We start from the raw sequence: 27,339 nt of genomic DNA, 5'->3' as shown, positions 1-27,339 counted from the left end.
GCAAGAGTTCAATGCAGGCTGCTTACACCAGCGACAAAAATGGAGCCAGATGGCTTTTGATGATTCAAACCAACCAGAAAGATTAAGATGGGGATTGCTGATAGATGAAATCGACTAGAGCCCCCCCAAGTGCAAGAACAGGTAGACCTCGACATACGACCACAGTTGAGCCCCAGATTTCTGTTGCTAAGCGAAACAGTTGTTAAGTGATTTTGGCCCCATTTTACAACCTAACTTGCCACAGTTGTTAAGTGAATCACTGCAGTTGTTAAGTTAGAAACACAGTTGTTAAGTGAATCTGGCTTCCTACTGACTTTGCTTGTCAAATAGGGATAGAGTGAGGGATAAGGATGGAGAGAGACAGATATTCTCATTCTCTCTGTGTGTCTCTGTCTCTCTGTCTCTGTCTCTCTCTCTTTCTGTGTGTCTGTGTGTGCTCACTCTCTTATAACCCTCTCTCCTACTTGGTTCAGGAGACAGCAGTAGTTATGCAGTGAGTCTCCTGTCTTAATCCAATATTTTAGCTACTACATCAGATTGATTCTATTGATTCTGTGCTTTACACAGAAGAAAGATATGAGATGGCTGAAATTCAGCTGCTCTTAAACAGAATGCCTGCAGGCAGTTCCCAAAAAGAGTAGAGAGGGGAAAAAAAAGGACTTTTGCTCCATTCTGCTTTTGAATACCTACAACCAATAAGGTAATTATCACATTCTATTCTTTTGTCTCATTTTTGTCTAATCTCGGTGCTTACAATTCTCAGTGTCTCAAAAGCAGGGGTGTATAGAAATGCCAACTTTAGCATAAAGATCCATAATGAAATGGATATCATCCCTGAAATATATAAGACTAAATGAAGTAGGCTTTAAATCACCTATAAGGACCTTGGTTGCTGTTCTTTTTTTCCTGATGGGAGTATAATAATTAGGCACGAATTCATCAAATAAGAGAGATCTGAATCTGAAAACTGCAGTGGTGACGTATATGATGTCAAAAGAAAGTCAATACAAAGGTAAGACTCTCAAAAACTAGAGTGAAAAATACATTAAAACATATTTTGAATGAAACATTTCTTAGAGCCTAGCAAACGTAGTTGCCACACCCATTAGCATTGCTGCAATGCATTTCGCAATGGGTAAATAGCAGAAGTCAAGAGAGCAGTGAAGATGAATGCAGTGTGTTCCTCTATTAAAATTAAATACAGATAGTCCTCAACCAATGGTGGTATTCTACCGGTTTGGCCCAGTTCGAGTGAGCTGGTAGTAAAAAATGTTACCGTTCGGCTGAACCGGTAGTAACAGCTACCGGTTCAGCCAAACCAGTGTTTCTTTTCTTTTCTTTTCTTTTCTTTTCTTTTTTTCTTTTCTTTTCTTTTCTTTCCTCCCAACGATCAGCTGTTCCGCTGATCAGCTGTACCAGGATCCCCTTGCAGCGCACTCCCCCTCCGGTGCTCGGTTTCTGGCCTCCTGAGCCTCAGGGAAGCCTCCTGGGAGCAAAACGGCCTCCCAGGAGGCTTCCTGAGGCCCAGGAGGCAAAAAAACCTGGAGCACGGGAGGGAGGGTGCTGCAAAAAAAGCCACGCCCATCTAGTCACATGGCCATGCCCGCCTAGCCACGCTCACAGGTCTGGTAGTAAAAATATTTGCATCCCACCCCTGTCCTCGACTTACAACAACAGTTCATTTAGTCAATGTCTGAAGTTACAGCGGGAAAAAAAATATTTATGACCGTTTTTCACACTTGTGCCCATTGCGGCACCTCCATCACCAAGTGATCAAAATTCAGATGCTTGAAAACTGACTCATATTTATCACAGTTATAGTGTAATGTAATTACCTTTTGTGATCTTTTGACAAGGAAAGTCAATGGGGGAGACAGATTACTAATATAACAATTGTAATGATTCACTTAATAACTGTGGCAAGAAAGGTCATAAAATGAGGCAAAACTCACTTAACATATGTCTCAATCACAGAAATGTTGGGCTCAATTTGGGTCGTAATTCGAAAATCTTCATGGCAGCTTTCTAGGCAGAATGGTACTAGATGGGAATAGGGCTCTATATTTCTCCTAGGGCAGGGGTCGGCAACCTTAAATACTCAAAGAGCCACAAAGGTCCTAACTGGAAGCCCCCTGTTCAATTCTGGAGTCAACCAGACTCTATGGTGGTTCCCCCACCATAGAGTCTCTTCCTAGCGCAGTGTCCTTTTTCCTCTACCTGTCCTAACTGAAAGCCTTATCAATTGTGGAGCTGACTGACAACGGGGAGCCACAGCAGAGGGATGAAAGAGCCACATGCGGCTCTGGAGCCGCAGGTTGCTGATCCCTGTCCTAGGGCATGCATTAGTTAGTTATGTACCCTTTGTAAGCAGATGTTGTACAAAGTGGGAAGATCTGAAAATTGCAGCAGCCTTTACAACAACCAGGAGTCTCACCACCTTCCATTTCTGCAGGGCTCAAATAAATTTAACTTCATGCAAAGGTGACTTTAATAATTTGCAGGTTGGGTAAGAGTAACAGACACCATGCAAAAGAGAATTTTAGAGTATTTCTTGCTGGCAGCTTGTCATCAACACAAAACACGTTTGAAATAAAAAACGAGCAGATCAAAAGGGAAGAAAAAATTTGCAGAAAATAAAAAGTATATCATGGAACATTGTTAAAATATCACGCAAGAATAACAAAAAGGCCAATGTCACAGGTATCCCTTTCTGAGTATTTGTAACTGGCAAACAGAAATACCAATGAGTCCTTCTCTCTGAGAGAGATGGAAAGTTAAGAAGTAATGGGGGGGACGGGGTTTTTTTTTTTTAAAAAAATCCTTTTGAAAAAAAACCATCTACCTCCACTTCCTTGAATTAAAGAGGAAGTTTGACAGATTCCCTACCTGCATAATTTGCAAAGCTACATCACTTCCCAAGGTCAGTTGGAAATAGATTACCAGCAAGCACAAAGGCTGCCATTTTTATAACAAGACCAAGCTGAGGAGAAGTTCTGACCCAAATGATTATAGCTAGAAAGTGATGTCAATCTGATGGGCCAGTTAAGGTACAGTGTGGGACCTAGAATGGGAAAACTGAGGCATAAGTCCATTCTCCAACATGGAAACTCAGTTACAACAGCACTGGAAAAAAAGTGACATAACCGTTTTTCACACTTATGACCATTGCAGCATCCCTGTGATCACGTGATCCAAATTTGGATGCTTGGCAGTTGGCATGTATTTATGATGGTTGAAGCATCCTGGGGTCATGTGATCACCTTTTGCAACCTTCTGACAAGCAAAGTCAATGGGGAAATTAGATTTACTTAACGGTGTTACTAACGTAACAGCTGCAGTGATTCACTTAACAACTGCGACAAAGAAAGTCATAAAAAGGAGCAAAACTCACTTAACAACTGCCTTGCTTAGCAATGGAAATTTTTGGGTTCAATTGTGGTCGTAAGTTGAAGACTACCTATAAATTATCATAGTTATCCAACCTGCAACACACCACCAGTAGTCATTTTAAGACATCTTGATGTCTTAAATCTGATTAAGCTTTGCATCAAGCATCTCATTTCTTTCATTACCATCCAGCTCATGAGAGCTGCAGTAATCAGTATTCTACTATAGCAGGCATTACATCTGTTTCAATAACTGAATATTTTGTCCTATGTCTCCTTTGCTCCTCCATTATGTTTAGTTTGCATGTTTTGTTGTAATGCTTCACTTATAATGAGTTGTTTTTATCAGTTTCTGACAGCTGCCATCAAGGTTCTTTTATCGCTTTCTGAAAGCAAGGGGTAAAATTATTTTTATAAGCAATCATGAAATTAAGACAGCATTGTAACTTAGCGGAAGTCTGGGGAAATGTGCTAAGCGGAAGCCCTGCCTACATGCCATGAACTTGAACAAAAACCAGGAACAATTAAATCTTCAGGGAAAATTTATTTCAGACCTTTTTCCATTCCTAAATGCTAATTATGCCAAGGGGACTTTGTTTATTGTAAGCAAACATGTTATCAGGAAGTAGCCTTAATGTTTTCAACCTAGAGTATTTTTGTATTAAAGAAGCTATTAGGTGAATATCTATTTGAAATATTAGTGAGTGCCAGAATTTGCTCAGAATGCAATACAGGTAGTTCTTGATTTATGACCAAAATTGAGCCTAATATTTGTGTTGCTAAGCGAGACAATTATTAAGTTTACATTTTTTCTTGCCACAATTGTTATATGAAGGTTGCAAAACTGATCACATGGCCCTGGGGCACTGCAACTGTCACAAATATGAACCAGTGGCCAAGCATCTGGATTTTGATCACATGACCATGGAGCTGCTGCAACAGTCGTAAGTGTGAAAAATGATCATAAGTCACTTTTTTCAATGCCACTGTAAGTTCGCTAAATGAACTAAATCAAGGACTACCTGTATTTAGGTAAAGCAATATAAACCGAGTAATGAGATCCTTAGTCAACATATAATCAGCAATTTAACGAAGTCAGATTTTCTACATTATATTTCTTCCCATCTGGGAAGAAATTTTATCATACAGTAAGTACAACAGCCTAAATCTGAGCTTTTGACATTTTATCCCAATCTGACTCAAGTCACATGGGGATTACAGCAAATACACAAACTATTCAAGGAAAAAGTCCAGTTTGATGATTTAAAGGTCAGATACTCATAGCCATTTTTTATTAATAAAAGGAAAGCAACTTAGCAACCAAGGATCCAAGGAAAACTACAGCTTGCTGCTATAAGCCTAGTCACATAATGTACTTGTGCATTTATCATTGCTTATAGTACAACATGGCAAAAGATTCTGAGCATTAATGAGAAGGTGACAGTTGCTGAGAGGGAAATAAAAAACACCAAGAGGAACTTATTTAAATACATTTTCCAGTATTTGATGAAGAAACAAGTATAGTCACTGACCGCTATGGTTTTCAACTAATAGCATGGTCACAATTCAAAACCACAGGTCTTCCAGAGTAGAGATTTTATATTTGCATAAAAGGATGAGTTGTTTCATTCTTGTTATGATTGTAAAGACCCTAAGCTAGGTTTGATATCTAAGCATAATCTGAAGGAACACATTCCAAGGAAAGACTATTGAACTTTATCCCCTTGTATAAGCAGCCAGGATTGGCAAACCGGGTGCCAAGAGCACTCAGAAAGAGGCAACCTGTGATCATCTAGCATCCCCCTATCACTGACCATGTTGGGTGTAGAACTGAAATTCTGCAACCTCGAGATAAGATGGGTGGCTATAAAACAAACATCTCAAGGTCTCCACCCCAAGTTCGAGAAGCATAGCTGAGAGTAGGACTCACGCATCTCCATGAGTGGGAACGGTATATCTACACTTTTTGTGAATATAGAAAAATCTTACCTCGCATCATCTACACAGTCATAAACACAATCAATCCTTTGACGTTACTTGTAAAAAGGTTGAGCTAAAATCCATGACGTTCTGTTCCTGATTCATATTTTTAGCCCCCAAAGTTAATTAATGTTCATTCATACACGACGTAAGATTTCGATTTGGCAACCCAAATCTGAATTCAGTGTTTCTGTGCTTCCTTCTTTCATTTTAAGGAAACCTCTATTTTGTATATATTTTCCCAAAGTGGAAAATCATTTGAGCCAGTCCTGTCCTGCAAGGAAAGTATGGACCCCAATTCGCAAATTCAGACATTACCCAGGGAGGGAAAGCACAATATTTTTCACATCTATGCAAAGAACTAAGGATAATTGGCTTTTTACTTCTACCGAACTATATTAGTCTATGTGAGTATGTTCCTTTGAATCAATGTTCACTCTGGCATTTGGCTGGACAAATCCCTGCAGTTTTCTTGGCAAGATTTTTCAGAAGTGGCTTGTCCCTGCTTTCTTCCCAGGGCTGAGATAAAAAGTAACCTAGCTCAGGGGTCTCCAACCTTGGCAACTTTAAGCCTGGTGGACTTCAACTCCCAGACCTAGCTGACTTCATGCCCCAGGCAGGATTAAAACTCAGAGTCTCTTGGTTTTTAGCCCTCTACCTTAACCATTACACCAAACTGCTCCTCTGTATTGAACTATAAAGTGCATTTTAAGTCAGGCTTATAAACAGCCATTTGTCTCGTTTGGTTGTGACAAGCTCTAGGCAACCAGGCTTGAAATGGAAAGGGAGGAAGAGGTAGTGTTAAAATTTAACTACTGATAAATTAAAGAGGAACATTAACAACACAGGGTTACATGCATTCATTTTTAAGGAATAGCAACTTCTGCTGAGTTCTTGGCAAAACTCTCCTTAACCACCAGAATGCTGGTTTCCAACAGAAGAGCCTAAAAAAAAACAAAAAAAGCCACGAAGCTGTTGGAGGAAAAGTTCATACAACATCCAGGCAGCCCCCAGTATTAAAAATACAAAATAGACCATAGGCGCTGGATTTTGGCGGGCTCAAATAATATAGAGGCGGAATAAGGTGAATTATATGACTGACATCTGCATTTTTATTTTCTCATGACACAAATTGCAAAAGATCGTGGCAACCCCAGAACATTTAAACTAGTTTTTCTGCAACTGCAAAACTCATTCTAAATCCTAGCAAGGAGCGAAAAATGTCGGAATGCAAGAATAAAACATTATTATAGAAAAAATATCTACCTACCTACCTACCCCCGCACCCCTAAATCTACAAATAGGATTCTTCCCAACGTATTTGCAGTATCTGCATTAAACAGAAAGGAAAAGAACACCGCTCTAGACAGGAGAATTCTATCCAAAACGCGCCCCCTTGTGGCGAACCGCAGATTTTGGAAGGAAGAATGAGAGGAAGAGACCGAGTATATTTTGGCAGCGCCAAAAGAATAAAGGCGAAAAAGAAACTTGAATGTATTGACTGGCTTTGCCATTAAGGCAGCAAATGTAAATTTAAACGGTTCTCCGACTCAGATTGCAGCCTTTCCGTTTCACAGCCAAAACTGAGAAGGGTAACAGAAAGAGAAAGACAATTTGAAGTTTTTACGGTATAAACAACATCCAAACTTTATGTCAGTAAAGCGACTATTACACCGTATCAGTTTGATTACAACTATAGCTGGTATGACACCCCCCTCCCCCGAAACCTGTTGCATTCTGCACACGAACAGCCCCTTGTATGTAGTCCTTCTTCCTCCGCCGTCATGCTTGTTTGCCACCCGCTTCAATTCAGGCACCTTAGCGCAGCGCGCACATGTTATGATACGCATTGCTTCTTAAGCCGAATCCCTCGAAGAAAGGCTGGCTAACTTGATTCTAGGTAATTGGAAAGTGGCAAAGCCCTCTTTAAAGAAGGCAAATCATAGAAACGGCCATGCATCGCTAGCTAAATAAACTTGGGAAATGAAAATACCGGGGGAGAGCGCGCGAATGTTTTCTTGTTAACTTGTTGTTGTTTTTTTTCACCAAATGCATTCTTACATTAACCGCAGCCCACATCAGAGCCACCCAAGGTATGTGTGTGAGAAGGTATTTCTTTCTTTTTGTTTTTTCCCCCAAAGCAAAGCTGGGTGGCCAATGGAGATTCTAATGCAACTGTGCCTGACACTTCTTGCGGAACGAGGCTCCCCTCCGTGCATTTGCAGGGAATAAAAAGAAAAAGCCGTGGAAAAGCCGTCACTGGATCGCCGACGATCCCCCCTCTCCCTCGCATAAGGCACCCTCCTCAAGCGATCCCCCTCAGCCCGTATTAGGCAACGCGCACTCACCTCCTCAACTGTCAAAGGCATACAGATCCGATACTCCTTCATGAGCATATTCCGACACATTCAAGGCAAACCAGCAGTTCAGGAGAAACGCGAACCACGGGACACCCCCCCCGATCCTGCAAAGGCAAAGCCGCCGCCGCTGGTCTACAGCGCCCCGGAGGTCGCCCGCTTGGCAATTTGGGCCGTAGACTTCGCCGCCGCTGCTGCTGCTGCTACCATCCAGCAGGCTGAGCCAGCCCCCGGGGAGAAGGACGGCGAAAACACCGCCGCGATGCTCTGCTCCGATCTTCCAGGTTGGCAGCTTCGAACCGCGGTCAAGCGCTGCTGCCTTTCACAACATGCACACGCCGAAGGAGGGTCGGGAGCCAAAGGCGGCGGCGGCAGCGGCGGCGGCGATCATACAAAGGCATCCGCCGGGACCGCTCCAGCCAGAGGCATTTCTTAGCCGCCGCAACCTCAAGACATGTTGGCCGAAACCGAAGTCCGGGCGAAAGAGGCTGGAGCGAGCAAAGCGCGCCTCCCGGACCCCGGGAAAATCGAGGAGATGCTTCCTTCCAAGACAAAAGACGGCTCGCTACCGTTTCCTTCTCCGCCCGGTAAACAAGCGCCCTCCGTCCTCTCCGACCGAGCGCTGGAGGGAAGGAAGGAAAGGAAGGAAGGAGCGGCGTCCGCCCGGTCCCTGGATCGGCTGCGGGGCTGGCCTCGCCCCGGCGGAGAGCCTGTCGCTCCGGGTCGTGGCTGATCGCGCCGAGGAGGTTCTGCCGCAGCAGCAGGAGCGGCGGCGGCGGCAAGCTTAGGAAGGGTGTGAGAGCGTGGCTGACATCAGCAGCCCCGGCAGGAAGGAGGGCCCCATCCGGCCAATGGGGACGAGGCAGAGCCAGGCAGGCGACCCTTTGAAACAGCAGAGCCTGCCTCGGTTGAAGCGGCGGCGGGGAAAGGACAGGACAGGAAAGCCGCTTGCACGCCAGGCAGCAGCGGGGGGAGGGGGGAGGAGGAGGGCATGCTTGGGGGGCAAAATCAGCTCAAGGTTTTTTTCCCCCTTTAAAACGGGTGTGCGTGTGAACGTGTACGCTCTGAGGAGTAGTGGAGGGCAACTGGCAAGTTTAGAAATCTCCAGCGTCCGGGAAGTGGGGGGCGGGGGGAGAAGCAATGAGAGTCTTTGGGAAGGATGGACAGCCATTTGTCTGAAATGGGATATAGGGTATCCTCCTTGAGCAGGGAGGGGGTGGACTAGAAGACCTCCAAGGTCCCTTCCACCCCTTGTTCTGTTCTCTTAATCAGACAGCCTGGACGGCGAGACACCCGTCCAGACGTGGACTTCGAGGTGAAATCTAAGGCAAGCCGAGACGCCTGTCTTTCAGCAGCGCAGAGAAAGGAAAGGTAGCCTCTGTTTGTGTGTGTGTGTGTTTGTGTGTGCGTGTATACACCCCAAGACTCTTATTAGAGCCTTTTCTAGGGACTTCATTCCGACAAGACAAAGAAAAGGAAGGGGGGACGACGTATGTTTGTATGGGGTGGGTGGGAGGGTGTAGGTGTTGTGTGTATACAGGCAGCTGAGCTTTGATTCCTGCAAAGCCCATCTGTGTTGAGTTGGAGCACATACAGCAGGGCCCCGACTACACATTCCATCTGGTTTCCTTCTCTTGACAGATTTTATTGTGCAAAGCCCTGCGGGCTGAGCTAGAGAAACACTAACGGCGTTTTTGCTGAGCATGTGATCTTAGCCTTACATGCTTCACAAGGGAACTGAAGCAGAGAATTAAGGAGAACTCCATTTTAAGAGGCCAGGCCCCTTTTCTCGCTCCTTCCAAACCATATGAGTATACATAAACATTATCTGTAATCCTTGCATGGGTAAAAAAAAGAAAAGAAAAAAGAAAATCAAAGTTTTTTTTTTTAAATCTCTTACATTTCATAATTGTTCCTTGGGAAAATGATAACTGCGGCATACAGTATTAAATTATATCCTTTCTTAGTTTAAAGCTCTGCTTAAATTATCCTTTGCCACTCTTGTTTGATTGGATTCTTCTTTTTAAAATGGGATGATTTGATCGGCAGATTACGTGGATTTGGTTTTGTGTCTGTTGAGAATACTTGATTGCAAACAGGCTCCTTTTAATTTTTAGGGAGAGTAGCAATAAAATCTGTTTTTGTATGGTATAAAGAATGAAACCTGAGACATCTAAATGAGGAATGTATTTATTGTGATTCTAAAACATATAATATAAAGCACGAGCCAATTTCTAAGCTCTTTTGGTTTATATGGTTTAATTATTAGAAAACTGTTTTGTATTTATACTTTCGGAAAATATGAATAGTTATTTCAGTTGTCTGTGGCTGATTGTTTTAAAATATTTTTATTAAGTAATTCACATGGAATTTCTCCTGCTGGAGTTTTGAATCTCTTAATTTAACATTGTATGAAATTACAGGTAGTCCTCAACTTACAGCAGTTTATTTTGACCGTTCAAAGTTACAACAGCACTGGAAGAAAGTGATGTATGACTGGTTTTCACACACTTATGACTGTTGCAGCAACCCCATAGTCACATGATCAAAATTCAAATGCTTGGCAATTGACTCATATTTATGACAGTTGCCGTGTCCCAGGGTCATATGATCACCAGTTGCAATCTTCTGACAAGCAAAATCGAGGCAGATTCACTTAACAACGGTGTTAGTAACCTAACTGCTGCAGTGATTCAGTTAACAACTGTGGCAGGAGTATACATACACGTCTGATCAGAAGAGAGAATTGTAAAGAGTAAGATCAGCGAAATGACCTGCACAAAGTATAGTGACTATGACAATATTAATAGAGTCTATTCACAAAAACACAAGAAAGGTGATAATACAAGATATCCTGGCATTATTAATTGAATTCAGCAAGTTAAGATAATTGAATTCAGTAGTAATCCACAGAGAATAGTGCTACTATAGATTTGGGCGAACTAAGAATATTTTAGCACATAGACTCACAACAAATGACAAATGTTACTACTTTATGGTTTCGGCACCTTGAAGCATTCCAGTGGAACAGATGCTGCATGCAGGAATCAGCATCACAAAAGTGACTGTGTAATGTACTGATTCTGCTTTTCTTAAGGACTCATACACCAGATTATGGTGTATAATGTAAATATTAAGATATGCATAGTATACAAAAGTAGGTTCTGTTTAGATCTTGCCTGTCCCACAAACCTTGACTTTGGATCAAGTTATGGATTTGGCAGCGCCTCTGAATGAAGTTCTGTTGTAAACGATTTACCGCCGCCTGGGCTCTTAATATAGCAAAGACTGTGAAAGGAGAGTTACTTTGAAGTTTACTTTTCTTGACTTCCAAGCTTAAAGCATCTGCAAAATGAGATACAGGTAGTCCTTGACTTACAGCCATTAATTTAGTGACCGTTCAAAGTTGAAATGGCACTGAAAAAAAGTGATTTGGGATTGTTTTTCACACTTATGACCGTTGCAGCATCCCCATGGTCACATGATCAAAATTCAGGTGCTTAGCAACGGACTCATATTTATGATAATTGCAGTGTGCTAGATCATGTGATCACCTTTTGAGATCTTATGACAAAGTCAATGGGGAAAGGCAGATTCACTTAAGAACCGTATTACTAACATAACAACTGCAGTGATTCATTTAACAACTGTGGCAAGGAAGGTCGTAAAGTGGGGCAAAACTAATTTAACACATCTCGCTGAGCAACAGAAATTTGGGGTTTCATTATGGTCGTAAGCTGAGGACTACAGTTACATATTTACTCACCCTCTTTTTTTTCCTGTCTTCAAAATTATGGAGGGAAGGTGCAACAGAAATGCAAGAAAGGGGGTATAGCGGAATTTAGAGCTGATCTTAACATGTTAACAGAGTTGGAAGATGACCTTGTAGGTCATCTAGTCCAACCTCCCACCCAAAATACCTTGGGGAAGATAGGAAAGATTTAGGAAGGGATGAGCCATTTTTTTTTTTAAAAAAAAAAGGAGGGCTGGGGAGATTGTCTGGCAGAAAAGATCACAGTCCCAGAGAAAGAAGGAAGCGTTAGAAAGAAATCCCATCCCATCTTGATTTTGTATTATATAGAGTAAAAAGGTTGTCACAATTCTGTTGCAGTACCTTCCCAGGATCTCTGCCATACCTGTGTCTTTCACCATGCCCCAGCGTCTTTTGATCTGGCCTATCCCCAAAGGAATGACAAAGATGTTAAAGGTCCCTTCTCTTCTCCAGTCTGCAGGGTTCTCTGCCTGGTTGCTGGGTGGGCGTGGCCATGGTGGGTGTTATGGCCAGCAAGTCCTCACTCCGGTCCGCTGTTTAAGCTGGAGCCGGGAAAGTCCCTGATTGGCTGGACTGTTTGACAGCTCCAGTATAAAAGGAGCTGTCAAACGGAATCAGCTGTCTCTCTCTCTCTCAGCTGCTGCTGTGAGCCAAGCCGCAGCTAGCCGCAGCTGAGTTACAAGTTAGCAGTAAAGCCTGTTAGAGCTTTATACTGCCTCCGCCTCTTCTTCTAAGCGCGCCAAATACAAAACTGGCGACGAGGATGGGATGCTGATGAACGGAGGCAATTCCTGAGGCAAAAAGAGAGAGCACCACTTGTGGTGGTGAGGACCTGCTGCCCATAACAGTGGGCATGGCCTAGTCGGCCTCCTGCACCATGGCAGCAGGGTGTGTGTGTGTTTTTGCCCTCCCCAGGCTCCAGAGGCTTTCCTCGAGCCTCTGGGAGGGAGAAAATGGTCTCCCCGGGCTCCGGAGGCTCTCTGGAAGCCAGAAACAGGCCCACTTCTGGCCTTCCTGAACTTCCGGGAGGCGCGTTTTTTGCCCTCCCCAAGCCTCCACTCACGCCCTGCACTTACCTGCATCCAAAACAGGCCGCATGGGGATTCCTGGGAGGGGCAGGGCAGGGTGGGAGGGGCCAGCCAGGAGTGGGATTTGGGGGGTCTCCGAACTGTGCAGAATCTTAGCTAGGAGCTGTGAACCCCCAGCAGCCCAGATGGATTTCAATTATCTCAACAGTCAATAGTAACACCCAGGGCCAGCTAGTCAGAATCATAGGGCTGGAAGGCATCTTGGAGGTCTTCTAAGTCCAACCCCCTAACAAAGACAGGAATCCTTATACCATCTCGGACAAATGGTTGTCCAGTCATTTTTTGAAAACCTTCAGCGATGGAGCACAACTCTAGGAGGCAAGCTGTTCCATTGGGTAATCATTCTCACTGGTGGGGAATTCCTCCTTATATCCAGGTCCACCCCTGCCCCAGGGGTGGGATTCAAATTTCTTAACCGGTTCTGTGGGTGTAGCCTAATTTGTGGGTGTGGCTTGGTGGTCATGTGACTGGCTGGGCATGGCTTGTATGTAAATATTATAAATATTTATGTAAATATTGACTTTTTATTTTTTTAAAAAAAGCAACTTTTACCCCAAAGCAGGCAAAGCAAGCAGGCAGATTGAGTTGCTCACAGAATCACGGATTCACTTAGAATCTATCTGCAATCGGCTATCTGAATCTGTCACATAAAATTTTCTTGCAAGCAAACTCATATAATTTGCTAGCAAGCAAACTCACAAAGTTAACTCAAAACACACCATGTATGTAAATATTGATTTTTATTTTTTTAAAAGAGCAACTTCTACCCCAAAGCCAGCAAAGCAGGCAAAGCAGGCAGGCAGATTGAGTTGCTCACAGAATCACAGATTAACTTAGAGATCTATCTATCTGCAATCGGCTACCTGAGTCTGCACTGAAAAGCTTCAGTCCTAAGGAAGGTTTGGCTCTGCTTTTATATTAGCTAGAAAGCAAGAAATCCAAGGATTTGGGGTTCCGGTTTGCAGGGCTTCGGCGGCAGACAGGAATCCGCGATCGTGCGTGGTTTCTGCCTGGGCTCGCCGCTGGAGCACGCCGAGCCAGCTGGCTTCGGGGCTAAGCCACCCCGTAGAGGTGGTGAAGATGGGGGAGCATCAGCAGGGTCGAGGGGAGCCGCACCTCTCCTCCTCAGCTGGCCAAATTCCCTTTCCCAAAGGTGGTAAGAGCGGCAGTCAGAAATGGCCGCCTCAAAGAAGCACTCAGCCGGGAAAGAAAGTGCAGGAGGAAGTTAAGAAGTGAAAGTTTTGGTTGACCAGGACAAGAAGCAACAACTAAGGTATCCTGGAATTTAAATTTTACAAAAGATACATCGCTCCCAAAGAAGACTCGGAAGCAGCGAATGAAAGTGAAAAGGGAAGGTTTTTTTTTTCACTCTCCTTCCTTACGTTGACAGCGAAGAGAACTGAATGAGAAATCAGGAAAACCCGCTTTGGCACCAATAGGTAATTAATCTGGAAATATAATTAAATGCCAAGGGGACAATAAAGATTTCTGAATAAGAAATCCAAGGATTTCTTGCTTTCTAGCTAATCTAAATCTCCTGGCAGAGCAGAACAGCTGATGGTCGGGGGGGAAAAAGGAAAAATAGCAACTTACCAAACCAGGCAAGTTGGATGGCTCGCATGCCAGGTAAGGAGTGAGTGGGCAGGGAGGGGAGGGGCCAGCCAGTGAAGTGATTTGCTGGTTCTCTGAACTGGGGACAATTGTGTGTGCAGCGTTTGCAAGAAAATCCTCTTGTTTCCTGCTTTTTCAACCTCAGTTGTGCCGCGCAAAGCAGCTGAGGAGGGAAAAGCAGGTAATAAAGGATAGCCTAGACCCCGGGCAGGCAGGTAGGCCGAAGACCAAACTAGTTCAGTGTCAGCTGCTCTTCGCAGCTACAGGTTCTATAGAACCGGGCCGAACCGGTAGCATCCCACCCCTGCCCTAACCCCATTGCTTCTTGTCCTACCCTCAGGTGCTGTGGAGAGCAAATCAATATTCTCTTCCCTGTGACAGCCCTTCCCTGTGACAGCCCAAGTATTGGAGAACTTCTATCATGTCTCCCTTAAACGGGGTAATTCCGGTGAGCATTTGGCCCCAGCCACCCACCCCTGCTCTTTCCTGTGCTTTATTTCGTTGTTTTAGAGCACAGCTGATTCATATGGCAAGAGTGGTTTGCTGGGCCTCAGCTGTTTTATTCACAGAAGCTGCAGTAGAAGTGTTAGATATTCAATGGGAAAAGTCAGTGATGTCAGACTTCCCCCATTGGTTCATTTTCCAGGCAGGAAAATGAACAGCCGTCAGTGGCTGAAATTGTGGACAGCAGCCTGTAAAAAGAACAGCAGGCACGCCGGGCAGCAGTCTTTTGTTCAGAGCTAAATAAAGAAATCCTTTCCTTCTACCGTTGTCCTGCCTCTTCAATATAGTCCATATATAACAAGAAGGTAAGTATTAGATCTGAAAATGTTTTTTTTTTAAAACACGAAGCGCACGCTCACCGAACCGGTTGTTACACCGGTTGAATCATACAACTGCCCTTAAGCCTTCTCTTCGTAAGGCTAAACATATCTAGATCCATTCATCATATGATTTAGCTTCCAGTCCCCTCATCATCATTGTAGCTCTTCCTTGCACTCTTTCTTGGACCTCAGCATCTTGTTATGTATCATGATGGTCACTATGAAAATGTCTGGAATCCTCTCCAAAATTCCATCCCAAGCCAAATAGAGTCGTCTATGATTCTCCAATTCTTCTATCACCAGTCCCATATGGGGTAATATGGACTAGGCTAGGTGTGATATGCAAATATCTTCTAAAAATTGTCAACTAGCTGCTGCATTGCCTTAAATAAACATCGGTAGGAATGAGTAGTGATGTGCAGTTCTTTGGATTTGGATTAAGGAGTTGCAGCTTGGTTTGCACTTCAGGTGATCCAAATCTAAAACTTTTTGCCCTTGAATCTCAAACGTTGCACAACCTTGGTAATGGCTGCAGCATCAGTTTATTTAACTAGACCTAGAGACAAAACGAAGATCTTTTTTCATTGGATGACTCAAGGGTCTATGGAGATTGCAAAAGAGTGAAAAAGCATCTTCCAATGCTGTTTTTATGGTTACCTAATATTCTGATTTTTTTTTCTGCATTGGTCACAGGAAGGGCATTCGGCCATTAAACACTCTGCTAGCTCCATTCAGTTGCCCAGACTCCACTCCACAAGGGATTATGGAGTTGTTGGTGAGGATGGGGTTTTTTTGTGATACTTTTCAGATTTCAGAGTTGTAAACGTATTTATAAAAGTGAAGAAACATTCGGAGCATTCAGTCAGACTAAAAATGAATATCGCCTTAACTAATGAATGTCAAATGTACACGCAGCAGCATCCTTTATCAGTTGCATAATCTTCACCTCAAAAATAGCAGGGTAGTAATATATACAAACTTTTATCTGTATTTCTAGCCAATGTGGGAGATTAGCTTGCAAAACTTTTAATGAAATGGTTTTTAATGAAATGGTGACCTAACGGAAAATGGGTGAGGTTATATCCTGCTCTTATATGTCACGTCCACTGATCATATCTATTTATAGAGCACTTCTAAGTTTCATTTTGATGCATTTGTACTTTCTACTGCAAAAAGAGGATTATTCTGAAATTACAATAATTCTTATGGCCGATTGGACTCCATCGTATAGAGTTGTATTAGTTTAGTTTACTTTATTGTCATTGCACCTTGTTCAATGAAATCAAACACCATATTCAGTGCACATCATGACCATGAAAATAAACACAAACACACTTCCTTCATACTCCACACATTGAATTGAAAACCCCCAACACCACACCAACACTGCACTCTATAGTAGAATTCAACAGAGCTACTGCCCTGGGATAGAAGCTGTTTTTCAGCCTATTTGTCCTTGTTTTTATTATTCTGTACCGTCTTCCAGATGGTAATAGTTCAAAAAAAGGGTTCCCAGGTTGAGATGGATCTTTGAGAATGTTTTGAACTTTCTTAAGGCAGTGGGAGCTAAAAAGCTCTTCCAAAGAGGGGAGAGGGCAACCAATGATCTTCTGGGCAATGAGGTTAACCCTCTGGAGTGCTTTCTTATCTGCCAATGTGCAATTGGCAAACCATACAGAGGTGCAGTATGTTAAAATGCTCACTATGGTGCAGCAGTAGAAGGTTACCAGCAGTTTTTCATTCAATTGTTTTCTGAGAAGTCTCAGGTAGTATAATCTCTGCTGGGCCCTTTTGACCAGTGCTGCAATGTGGGCACCCCAGGTCAGGTCCTCTTTCATGATAACACCCAGAAACTTAAAACTGGCCACTTGCTCCACTCGGTCTCCATTGATAAGTATTGGAAACAAATAAAGTTCTTCAGGATCCGAATTGATCTATAGTAGGTGTCTCTAAGGAGTTATGGAAGAAAAACGATATGATTTCTTAAATCTCTCTTCTATTACAATTTTATTTAGGAAATTATTTCTTATTACAACAAAGCCATAGAATTTATGTATAAGCAATTCTCAAATTATTGTAAAGGCTGACATGTGGAAGCACTGCAATGAAGTATGATGATCTAATACATATCGATTTTACAGTAGACAACGTTGAAAAAGCACTACGCAACCTAAAACCATCTCTATCTATTGGACCGGATGGAATATGTGCCTACTTCTTAAGAAAACTATCCGCTGCCATAGCCAAACCTCTAAGCATAATCTTTGAAAGATCTTTCAGAACCAGCTCCTTGCCCAACCTATGGTTACAAGCCACAGTCATTCCCATCTTCAAAAAGGGAGACCCAAGCCTAGTTGAAAATTACAGACCAATCTCCTTATGCTGCGTCACCTGTAAAGTCATGGAATCAATTATTAACCAATCCATCATCCTCCATTTAGAGACCAACAACCTACTCTCCAATAAACAATTTGGTTTCAGAAAAAAACTATCCTGTAATCTGCAACTCTTACACTGCAAAAACATATGGACTACTCAACTCGACCAGGGCAAAGCAATAGACGCAATCTACATAGACTTCTGCAAAGCCTTTGATTCAGTGGTACACGACAAACTACTCCTAAAAATAAAATCTTATGGTATCTCTGGACAACTGAATAACTGGATAGAAGCATTCCTGTCAAACAGACAACAAATGGTCAAAATTGGGAACGCCCTATCAAATCCAGTACCTGTCAATAGTGGTGTTCCCCAAGGCAGTGTTCTAGGACCAACTCTCTTCATAATCTACATAAACGACCTTTGTGATCATATCAAGAGCAATTGCGTTCTCTTCGCTGATGATGTAAAGCTGTTCAATACCACAGACAATACTACTACCCTACAAAAAGATCTAGACTATGTATCTGAATGGTCTAACATATGGCAACTCCAAATCTCAACAAATAAATGCTCTGTCTTACATATTGGTAAAAAAAATCAGAAAATAAAATACAAGCTGAATAGTCAAGATCTTGTTGATGACCCAAGCTCTGTAAAGGACCTGGGAATACTCACCTCTAATGATCTAAGTGCTAGAGCTCACTGCAACTACATAGCCAAAAAAGCATTAAGAGTTGTTAACCTAATCCTACGTTGCTTTTTCTCTGGTAATATCTCACTACTAACCAGAGCATACAAAACATTTGCTAGACCAATACTCGAATACAGTTCATCAGTCTGGAATCCTTATCACGTATGTGATATTAACACAATTGAGAAAGTCCAGAAGTATTTCACAAGAAGAGTTCTCCACTCTTCTACCCGTTATAGAATACCTTACGCCACCAGACTCGAAATTCTAAAACTAGAAAACCTCGAATTACGCCGTCTTCGGTCCGACTTAAGCATGGTATATAAAATCATACATTGCAGTGTCCTACCTGTCAATGAATACTTCAGCTTTAACCATAACAACACAAGAGCACACAACAGATACAAACTCAAAGTAAACCGCACCAAACTTGATTGCAGGAAATACGACTTCAGCAATAGAGTGGTCAATGTCTGGAATACTCTACCCGACTCTGTAGTCTCTTCCCCAAACCCCAAAAACTTTAACCTTAGACTGTCTACTATTGACCTCACCCCTTTCCTAAGAGGTCTGTAGGGGGCGTGCATAAGCGCACCAACGTGCCTACCGTCCCTGTCCTATTGTTTCTCTTATTCTTTTATTTTTCTTATATGTACCCATTTCATATATTCACAACTATGTATACACTTGTACTTATTATCTTGTAAACAATTGACAAATCAAATAAATAAATAAATAAATAAAATAAAGTAACCATCTTCTAATGGAATGATAGTTCTATGTGTCATGCTAGAATGTTGAAAACACATTCAGAAATGTTTTCCTTTTTAGTCAAGAGTTTGCTTTAAGAGTTAAGCACAAAAGTTACTGCAAAATCTACCAAATCTATCTAATTATAATATAGTTGCAATTGTCACACAGAATTTTGCCAACACAGCCAACATGTCAGAGAGAGAGTTTTCCTTCCCTTGTTTGACTTCCAATGAAAGTTCAGATGGGGTAGAGTGAGGAAAGATTGAGTCCATATGGCAGAGAACTAATGTCACAGTAGGGTACAAAGCTGCATAAGCAACATAGAAATTAGGTTATTAATTTTAACATAAAATAGGAACTGACATCTTGAAAATCATCTTTATTTTTAATCATGCTTCTGGCAGCTTATACAAAGTATCCCAGAAATAAGGATCAGTCACCAATAAATGCTGAGAAGAAAATTATGCATTAGTTATTATACATTATACATGAAATTATACATTATAATGTATAAATTATACATGAAAGACAGCCAAGAACAAGCATTGGTGCAAGTTAAAAATTGGAACTTACTGAATGTTCAGGAATCAAAACAGGAGTATTGAAATAATGTAATAAAAACATGAACACAATGTTGGTGAGGAAAAGCATTATGTGATCAATTTCTACAAAATATCAAAGGGAAAGTGGATAAAGATGAAACCTGGCAATGGCTTACAACTGTAATATTAAAAAAAAACATGAAGGCTTGATTTTGGCTGCTCAGGAGAAAGAAAGCTATTTGGGCTAATACAATCAAGGCCAAAATGGGGGGAATCATCAAATTCAAAGTGCAGATTGTGCAAAGAGATAGAAAAAATAGTAGGTCATACACTCAGCTCTTGCAACATTGCACACGCTGATTATAAAACAATCAGCTGGGTTGTCAAGGAGAGCAGTAGGTGTACATATGGTGACAAATGGGCTGTAGGACTCAGGACTGTTAGTTGATCAAATAGGCCCAAAGATTACAGGACTACTAGAAGAAAAGTTGTTTACCCTGTTGCAGATATACAAAGACTGAAAACAAAGAAATAATAAACTGTTATTATAAATTAAGTCCAATAAGAAGAGGATATCTAAAAAATACACTAGTTCTGGGGGGAAAACAATATCCAGAATAAAAAAATAACAGAGCACAATGTTGATTTATAATATGAAATAAACTATTTACAGAAAAAGAATTGGAAGAACTGCAAAAGTCTATTCAGGGCAAAGAAATCAAAAGCCTTTTCAGAAGTAACTCAGACTATAAAGGCAAACCAGCGGAAGTCAGCAGAAGTGGAAGTCAGCATAACTATTGAATCATTTTCATTCCTAAACCAGGCACCCTCTCCTCTGCCTTCTTAGAAGAACAAAGCCCTAATTGAAAAAGAAGAATTGAAACGAAGAATAACTGAACATCTAGAGCAGCACAAAAACAACAGAATAAGATTTTCTGCATTGAAGCTCATTACAAAGAAACAGCACAAGTATTAAAAGATGTCAATACTGTAATACCAACTATAAGCACCAGCTCACTGCAAGAAACAAACCAACTATTGGAGTGTACAGCTGCAGCTATAACCAAATACCTGGGATGCAAAATCAACACACATGAAAGAAAGTCAAACAATGCATCAAGAAGTGGAAGGCAAGCTTGGAAAATAAAATCAATATTCTAAGATCAGATGCAAACAAACTAGAACAGATGAAAGAAAAGAAGCTGAAGAACAGGGAGACCAAAGAATATCTGACCAAGAAATAACACCTAGAATCAAAGAAAAATAAGGAAGCACTGGAAATAATAAATTAGCAAATAATAATTAGCAAGAAGATCAGTAGATACGAAGCTCAAATTCCATACAATAGTCAAAATCTCCAATTTCAGTCAAACCAAAAATGTTCCTACCAAATCCGTCCATGGAAAGAAACTGCAGTAAAATAGCCAATACCTGACAAAGAAGAAACAATGCAGTTCTTGGTGCAGCTATGGAACAACCCAAACAAATACAACAAGAATGTAGCTTGGATGTATTTATTTTTAGCATATGGCATACAACTTGAATAATGGAGGTGGATGAGAATAAAAAGAAGCTGAAATGAAAGAATTTGTATAACAGCAGAAAGGGTGGAGAAAACGGCAAGGAAGACCAAGAATTGGTCATCACCAGGTGAAGATAAACTGTATGATTTTCGGTTGAAATATTTGACCCCCCCCCCATTTGTTGGCAAGTAGTTAACAACTTACTGCAAGGAGGCAAAATTGAAGAACGTCTAACACCTGGCAAAACCTACCTGATAATGAAAGATCTAACAGAAGGGACAGAACCAGGCAACAAGTCTTGCTTACCAACAATTTAATTTTTTTTACACTTGTGCAGTAGCTGAGGCGATGCAAGAGTATCTAGTAGAAAACATGCTCTTTTCCACTTGAACAGAAAGGAAACTGCCCAAACAGCAGAGGAACAAAAGATCAGCTGCCTGCCATTGCAGTGATTCTTCTGTCAACAATACTGAACAAGTCAGATCGTGGCTATCATACATCAAAAAATCTACCCAGCTATCCCACCTCCTTTACATGGATGATCTGAAGCTGTATGGGAAAACACCACCTGATACAGAGTCGTGCTCAACTCTGTCCACATACACAGCTAAGATACTGCAATGGAATTTGGATTGGACAAATGTGCCACCCTCACCATCAATGGAAAAAGTAATGAAAACTGAAGAAATCAGGATGGCTATGGAAACAACTTCAAGAGTGTGGAGGAAGACACTACAAATATCTGGGCATCCTTTAAGTTGACAACATCAAGTACACTGAAGTCAAGAAGAGTAAAAATGTCAGTGAAGAAGATCTTAAAGGCACTTTGGGTGCAGTCCCAAAACACCTGGATCAGCGTTTGAATACCATTGGCATTGACAACATCATCACCCATCAATTGCAAAAGGCAGCTTTAGTTGGAGTAGCTTACATGCTGCAATGATACCTTTTAACCCCATCAGACCACAAAATCTTTCTATCCCAGGTCCTTGTGATTTGATAGGTAGATAAAAATACCAAATCCAGACAAAACGTCTACGGTTGACTGTGTGACCAACCATAGTAATATTACAATTCTATTATTTCCTGCACATACATAGTTATTAACATTTAAAAAAAAATATTTTTACTTATTGCAACATTTTGACTGCCTTGTTCTCAGATATCCTGTTGTGTGTGTGTGTTTGTGTATTTGGTAGTCCTTTAATTTTTAAAAAGTTTTTAACATTTAAAATTATTCTTTTGTATTTCACCCTTCCGATGAATATAAAAATAATTTCATTATATATGTAAAATCATTATTTATACAATTATAACTATATAACCAAACATATAACATTTGATTATATAATCAACTATTATCCTCTAACAATATTTTAGGTATTTTATAATCACAAAACCCATCATGCCAACCACTAAATGGCCCTAAAGTTTGAAGATACCTGAAAAAGACTTTTTAAAAAGTAAGATTGATGAGTTCCTGGACCTTTAAAAAAACATATTTAACCAAAGGGGAAATGAAGGCAAACAGAAACAGAATATATGGTTATTGTAGTGGAATCTATTGCATGTTATATGTACTGTGGTTTCCTCTGCATAGGCCTGGGCTTTTCAAGATGTACCTATGATGCCTGCAGAAACCTTTGTCCTCTCCCTCCCAATTTTCTATCTGTAGCTTAACAGATGTTTTAATCCCGCCTCCCTTGCAGCATGAACACACCAGTGCTTTCTTTTACTGCTCTGCTGTATAAGTGGAAAAGAGATGTTCTTTCTCAAAATAGCTGACCAGCTGTTGTTCCACAGGAGAACAAGGAATATTGTTTTGACAAGGTGATAGGAGAGGAATGAAGCCAACAAGTCCAGGGCTGGCTAGGAAGCATATGTCAAGGGCAAAGATACGGTTGGGCTCACTTAGCTCAACTTGAGCTAAGCTCTCACAATAAACAATTACAAAACATGAGTTTGTAATTTATCATTTATGAAACCAGCCCGTTTTGATTGTAAACAATGTGTACTACAAAGCTTTATTAAAAAGATGATTAAGGACTTGCAAATGCTTAACCATGAATATTTTGGTCTGCCGGTTAAGCTTAAAAAGCAGGAGGTCGTGAGTTCAAGTCCCGCATTAGCTATGAAAGCCGATTGGGTGACTTTGAGCCAGTCACTCTGTCTCAGCCCAACCCACCTCACAGGGTTGTTTGCGGGAAACCGGGAGGAGGAAGGAATATTAGATAGATTTGCTGCCTTGAGTTATTTATAAAAAAATAATAAAGGCGGAGATACAAACAAACAAATAAATACTAAGCCAGCTCTCAATAGTCCGTCCTAGTCTACTGGAATGGGCAGCTATAAACCATTTTAAATAAACACAATGGTCATGTTCTCATGTATGCTTGAATCCAAAGTTAAAAATCAGGTAGAGTAACATTCTAGATCAAAAGTAATTTCTGAGAAGTATTACTTTAGCAAGGATTCAGTGGACTGAACGTTTCTCTTTATGGGCTCAGAACAAGGCGGGAACGACTTGCCTCCTTGATAGAAGTTGTGGATGCTTTAACACTGGAAGTTTTTAAGAAGAGATTGGACAGTCCTTTGTCTCAAATGGTATAGGGCAGTGGTAGCTAACCTTTTTGGGCTCCTGTGCCAAAAATTGTGCGCTTGCTTGCACTCGCTCGCGTGCCAGCATCCAGAAGGCAATGTGCCCCCGCACCCCCTGCACATGTGCTCGCATTCCCCCCTGCCCTCTTACCTGCACTGTGCCTCACAACTGATTTTTCGGCTGGTTTGAGGCCTTTTTTGGCCTCCCAGGGCTTGAAAAAAGCCTCTGCAAACTTTACAGGCCGAATAATAGGCCTGTTTCATCACTTCTGGTATTACAGCCTCTGGGAGGCCGAAAAGGGCCTCAAACCAGCTGAAAAAAATCAGCTGTGAGGCCCCCGCATGCGCAGTGAGGTAAATTTGCCTGCAGCTTATGTGCCAGCACAAATGGCTATGCGTGCCACCTATGGCATGCATGCCACTGGTTCGCCATCACGGGTATAGGGTCTCCTACTTGAGCAAGGGGATTGGACTAGCAGATCTCCCAAGTCTGTTACTCCATTAAGGAAAAGACATTTTGGGATTATTAAGGAACTTCCTTATTTCTGCTTTTACTGAGGTGAGGGCAATTATGAGCCAGTTGCCAAGCATCTGAATTTTGATCATGTGACCATGGGGATGCTACATTGGCCCTATGTGTGAAAAATGGTCATAAATCACTTTTTCAGTGCCTTTGTAACTTCAAATGGTCACTAAACGAATGGCTGTAAGTCAAGGACTACATGTACAGGTAGTCCTTGAGTTATGACCATAATTAAACCCAAGCTTTATGTAGCTAAGTGAAACATTTGTTAAGCTAGTTTTGCTCCATTTTACAACTTTTCTTGCCACAGTTGTTAAGTGAATCTCTGAAGTTGATAAGTCCATTACCTGGTTAAATCAATCTGGATTCCCCATTGACTTTGCTTGTCAGAAGGTTGCAAAAGTCACATGACCCCTGGGATGCTGCAATCGTCATAAACATGAACCACTTGCCAAGCATCTGAATTTTGATCCTGTGAAAAACGGTTGTAACTCACCTTTTTCAGTGTATCTATACTCACATTTAGAGTCAAGGCATGAATGTTTGCTTTGGGAATGTTTGCTTTGCATGTATAGCCTCCAGTTTGGTTCCTTGGACTGGATCTTGACCTAAATGTCTAAATGCCAAGTCAATGTGGTTGAATGAGGCACAAACCTGGCTGAAATCTCTCTGACATTCAACAGCACAGCTAGGTAAGAATCTTTACTGGAAACTAGATTGAAGCCACAGTGAATACAGTAGTTGATTACTTTCTGTCAGGGTAAAGATATAGACTTTCTCTTATGGACAGTTTGCTGTTTCTTTCTGCTTCCACATCTCAAAAAACTCTTTGCCTTGCACTTTATGGCTTTGAAACTTGTTTGGTTGTTGATATATTCTCTGCCTTGAAGAAACCCTGGCGGATGACTTATTTCTGACATCTCATTATCTTACTCTAGGTAAATTGTGATTGCTGCTGCAAGTACGGACATTGCCTGAAGATGCTCCTAAGAAGACACCAAAGAAGGAGTTCCGGTTCTAGACTTTAGACCTCTTGATGAGGGAAAAGAGCCACATAGATCTCTGGAGATGATGGATCAGATTTATAAGGATGGCTTTTAACAGACTGGGGCAGCAGGGTGGCTCAGCTGTTAAGACGCTGGGCTTGTTGGCTGGAAAGCTGAGAGCCCAGGTTCGAGCATCATGCAACAGGGTGAGCTCCCGTCCTCGCCCCAGCTCCTGCCAACCTAGCAGTTTGAAAGCATGAAAATGCAAGTAGATAAATAGGTACCACTTCAGTGGGAAGGTAACAACGCTCCATGACATCATGCTGGCCGCGGGACCATGGAAATGTCTTCTGAAAGTCCTCGCTCCATAGCTTTGAAACAGCTACAACTAGTGGAGTAAAATCTGCAGAGACTCCCTTTTAAATAAAACAGATTATGTCACATTTCTTATTCTGATACCTACCTTTTTTTAAAGTCCAACTTCAGAGTACACCTTTTTTATTCTTTCCTCTGTTTCCCAGGCATCTGTCTTTCCTATTTTCACCGTTTCTTGTAATTTTGCTTCTTGGACATTTTTAAAACATTGCCTGAATCTATGGGTTGGGGAAAGAGGAGGACATAGATTACTTAAAAGGGAGGAGAATCCATTTATTTTAACAGTGTGGGGGGAAGTGTAGGATAACTAATCGTAGGATGGGGATTTTAGGGTGATATTTTTCCCCTTAGTTAAAATTGGTATATAAGAATGCTACAAGATTTTTTTTCCTGGCAGTATTCTTAATGGGGGCTTCTTTGTGATACTTTTAAACAACTTTGGTTTCGATTCCAGGCCACATACACATGACTTATTTTCTCACCCAGAGACTTCACAAATGGGTATTAGTTGGGACCTAGCAAATATACTGTATGTTTGCTCTCAGCAAACCATCTCAAGGCTATGCTATTTGACATAGTCCCTGACCCTGAATGGAGGGAATGTCTGCGAGGGTCCAGGTCACTAAATTAGGCTAATCATTGTACATTGTTTTTGTTTGTTCAAAGTATTGGTGGAAGTTCATGCCTTATGTTTTAAAAGCTTGTATGCTTGAGTAAGTTTTAAATGTTTGTATTCATCATGGCTTCATTTTTAAACCAGTTTTTTTTAAAAGAAAAAGTAATCTATTATTGCTTTAACAAAATGTGGTTTATTACTTTTGAAAAAAAATACCCACATTCTTTTATCCACAGTGGCACGGAAAGGTTATGGAGAGAAACATAATTTCTGCCTGATCCTATATAGCAATTAATAGCAGTAGGCCCAGTTATCACTCCAAAGATCAGATGCTAACCTTCCTGTGACTTCCCCAAACAAGTTATACAGGTTTATGTGACAATGGATTAACAGTTTCAAGCCAAATAGTTTTGTTATCAGGCTTGACCTTGGAGTTCTGTAAGAAAATCAGGAGTTTAATATAAAAAAAGATTATAAAAATAGAGCCTAGTATTAAAAAAAAAGGTTTCTGAAGGGAGGCAACCAGCCCCCCCCCCCCCAAGAATAATGGAGAACTTCAATATTTTTCAAAGTGAAGGAAATCAGCCGAAGTGAAACCAAAAAACCTTTTTCTTAATTGTCTTGGATAGCATCCATGTAATATGTAACTGAGTTTCTTTAACTTACTTAATCTTCTTGTTTACATGGGAGGAAAGTTGCGATAATGATGGCAGTGAGACATTATTATTCTTCCTCCTTGAAAGGAAAATGTGTGAATGAATACTTTAATGTGTTAGTAGCTAAAAAAAAAACCTCCCCAATTTAACTGAAAAGTAGAAAAATAAATCTTTGAAGTTTGCCCCCAAACATTAGTAACCTGATGGTAATAGAGGTAGTCCTTGACTTACAGCAGTTCATTTAGTGACCATTTGAAGTTACAATGGCACTGGAAAAAAAAAGACTTATGACCATTTTTCAGACTTACAACTGTTGCAGCATCCCCATGGTCACGTGATCAAAATTCAGCCGCTTGGCAATTGACTCATATTTATGACAGTTGCAGTGTTCTGGGGTCATATGATCACCTTTTGCAACCTTCTAACAACCAAAGTCAATGGGAAAGCCAGATTCATTTAACAACTGTGTCACTAACTTAATAACTGCAGTGATTTACTTAACAACTGTGGCAAGAAAAGTCATGAAATGGGACAAAATTAGCTTAACAAATATCTCACTCAGCAACAGAAGTTTGGGGCTCAGTTGTGGTCGTAAGTCAAGGATTACCTGTATAAAGAAAGCTAATGATACTAAGCTGGTAGGAATAGCTAACACCCAAGAAGATAGGCTCAAGAT

The 27,339-nt window shown here is 41.3% G+C and overlaps 1 protein-coding gene and 1 long non-coding RNA gene across 3 annotated transcripts in view; one reads left to right on the top strand and one right to left on the bottom strand.

The window, feature by feature from the left end:
• Positions 1 to 8,515, bottom strand: part of PITPNC1 (phosphatidylinositol transfer protein cytoplasmic 1) — a 181,398-nt gene extending 172,883 nt beyond the window's left edge. The window contains exon 1 of the mRNA XM_087956104.1: positions 7,715 to 8,515. Within this exon, the coding sequence (XP_087812230.1) occupies positions 7,715 to 7,774 (60 nt within the window). The 5' untranslated portion in view covers positions 7,775 to 8,515. The remainder of the gene's footprint in view (positions 1 to 7,714) is intronic.
• LOC148132230 (uncharacterized) lies at positions 8,175 to 25,459 on the top strand. Of its 2 annotated transcripts, XR_015747745.1 has the most exons (3): positions 8,175 to 8,310; positions 8,996 to 9,094; positions 24,969 to 25,459. It is a non-coding gene; the product is annotated as an uncharacterized LOC148132230 (long non-coding RNA). The 2 variants fall into 2 exon arrangements; XR_015747744.1 differs by lacking the exon at positions 8,175 to 8,310 and having other exon boundaries at positions 8,594 to 9,094.
• The last annotated feature ends 1,880 nt before the right edge of the window (positions 25,460 to 27,339 follow it).

The sequence above is a fragment of the Notechis scutatus genome, chromosome 2 (assembly GCF_049901735.1).
Source record: "Notechis scutatus isolate UNSWTSFEM ecotype Mainland chromosome 2, rNotScu1.2, whole genome shotgun sequence".
Classification (NCBI taxonomy): Eukaryota; Metazoa; Chordata; class Lepidosauria; order Squamata; family Elapidae; genus Notechis; species Notechis scutatus.
The sequence above is the reverse complement of the archived record's forward strand: the minus strand, read 5'-3'. Positions and strand labels throughout refer to the sequence as shown.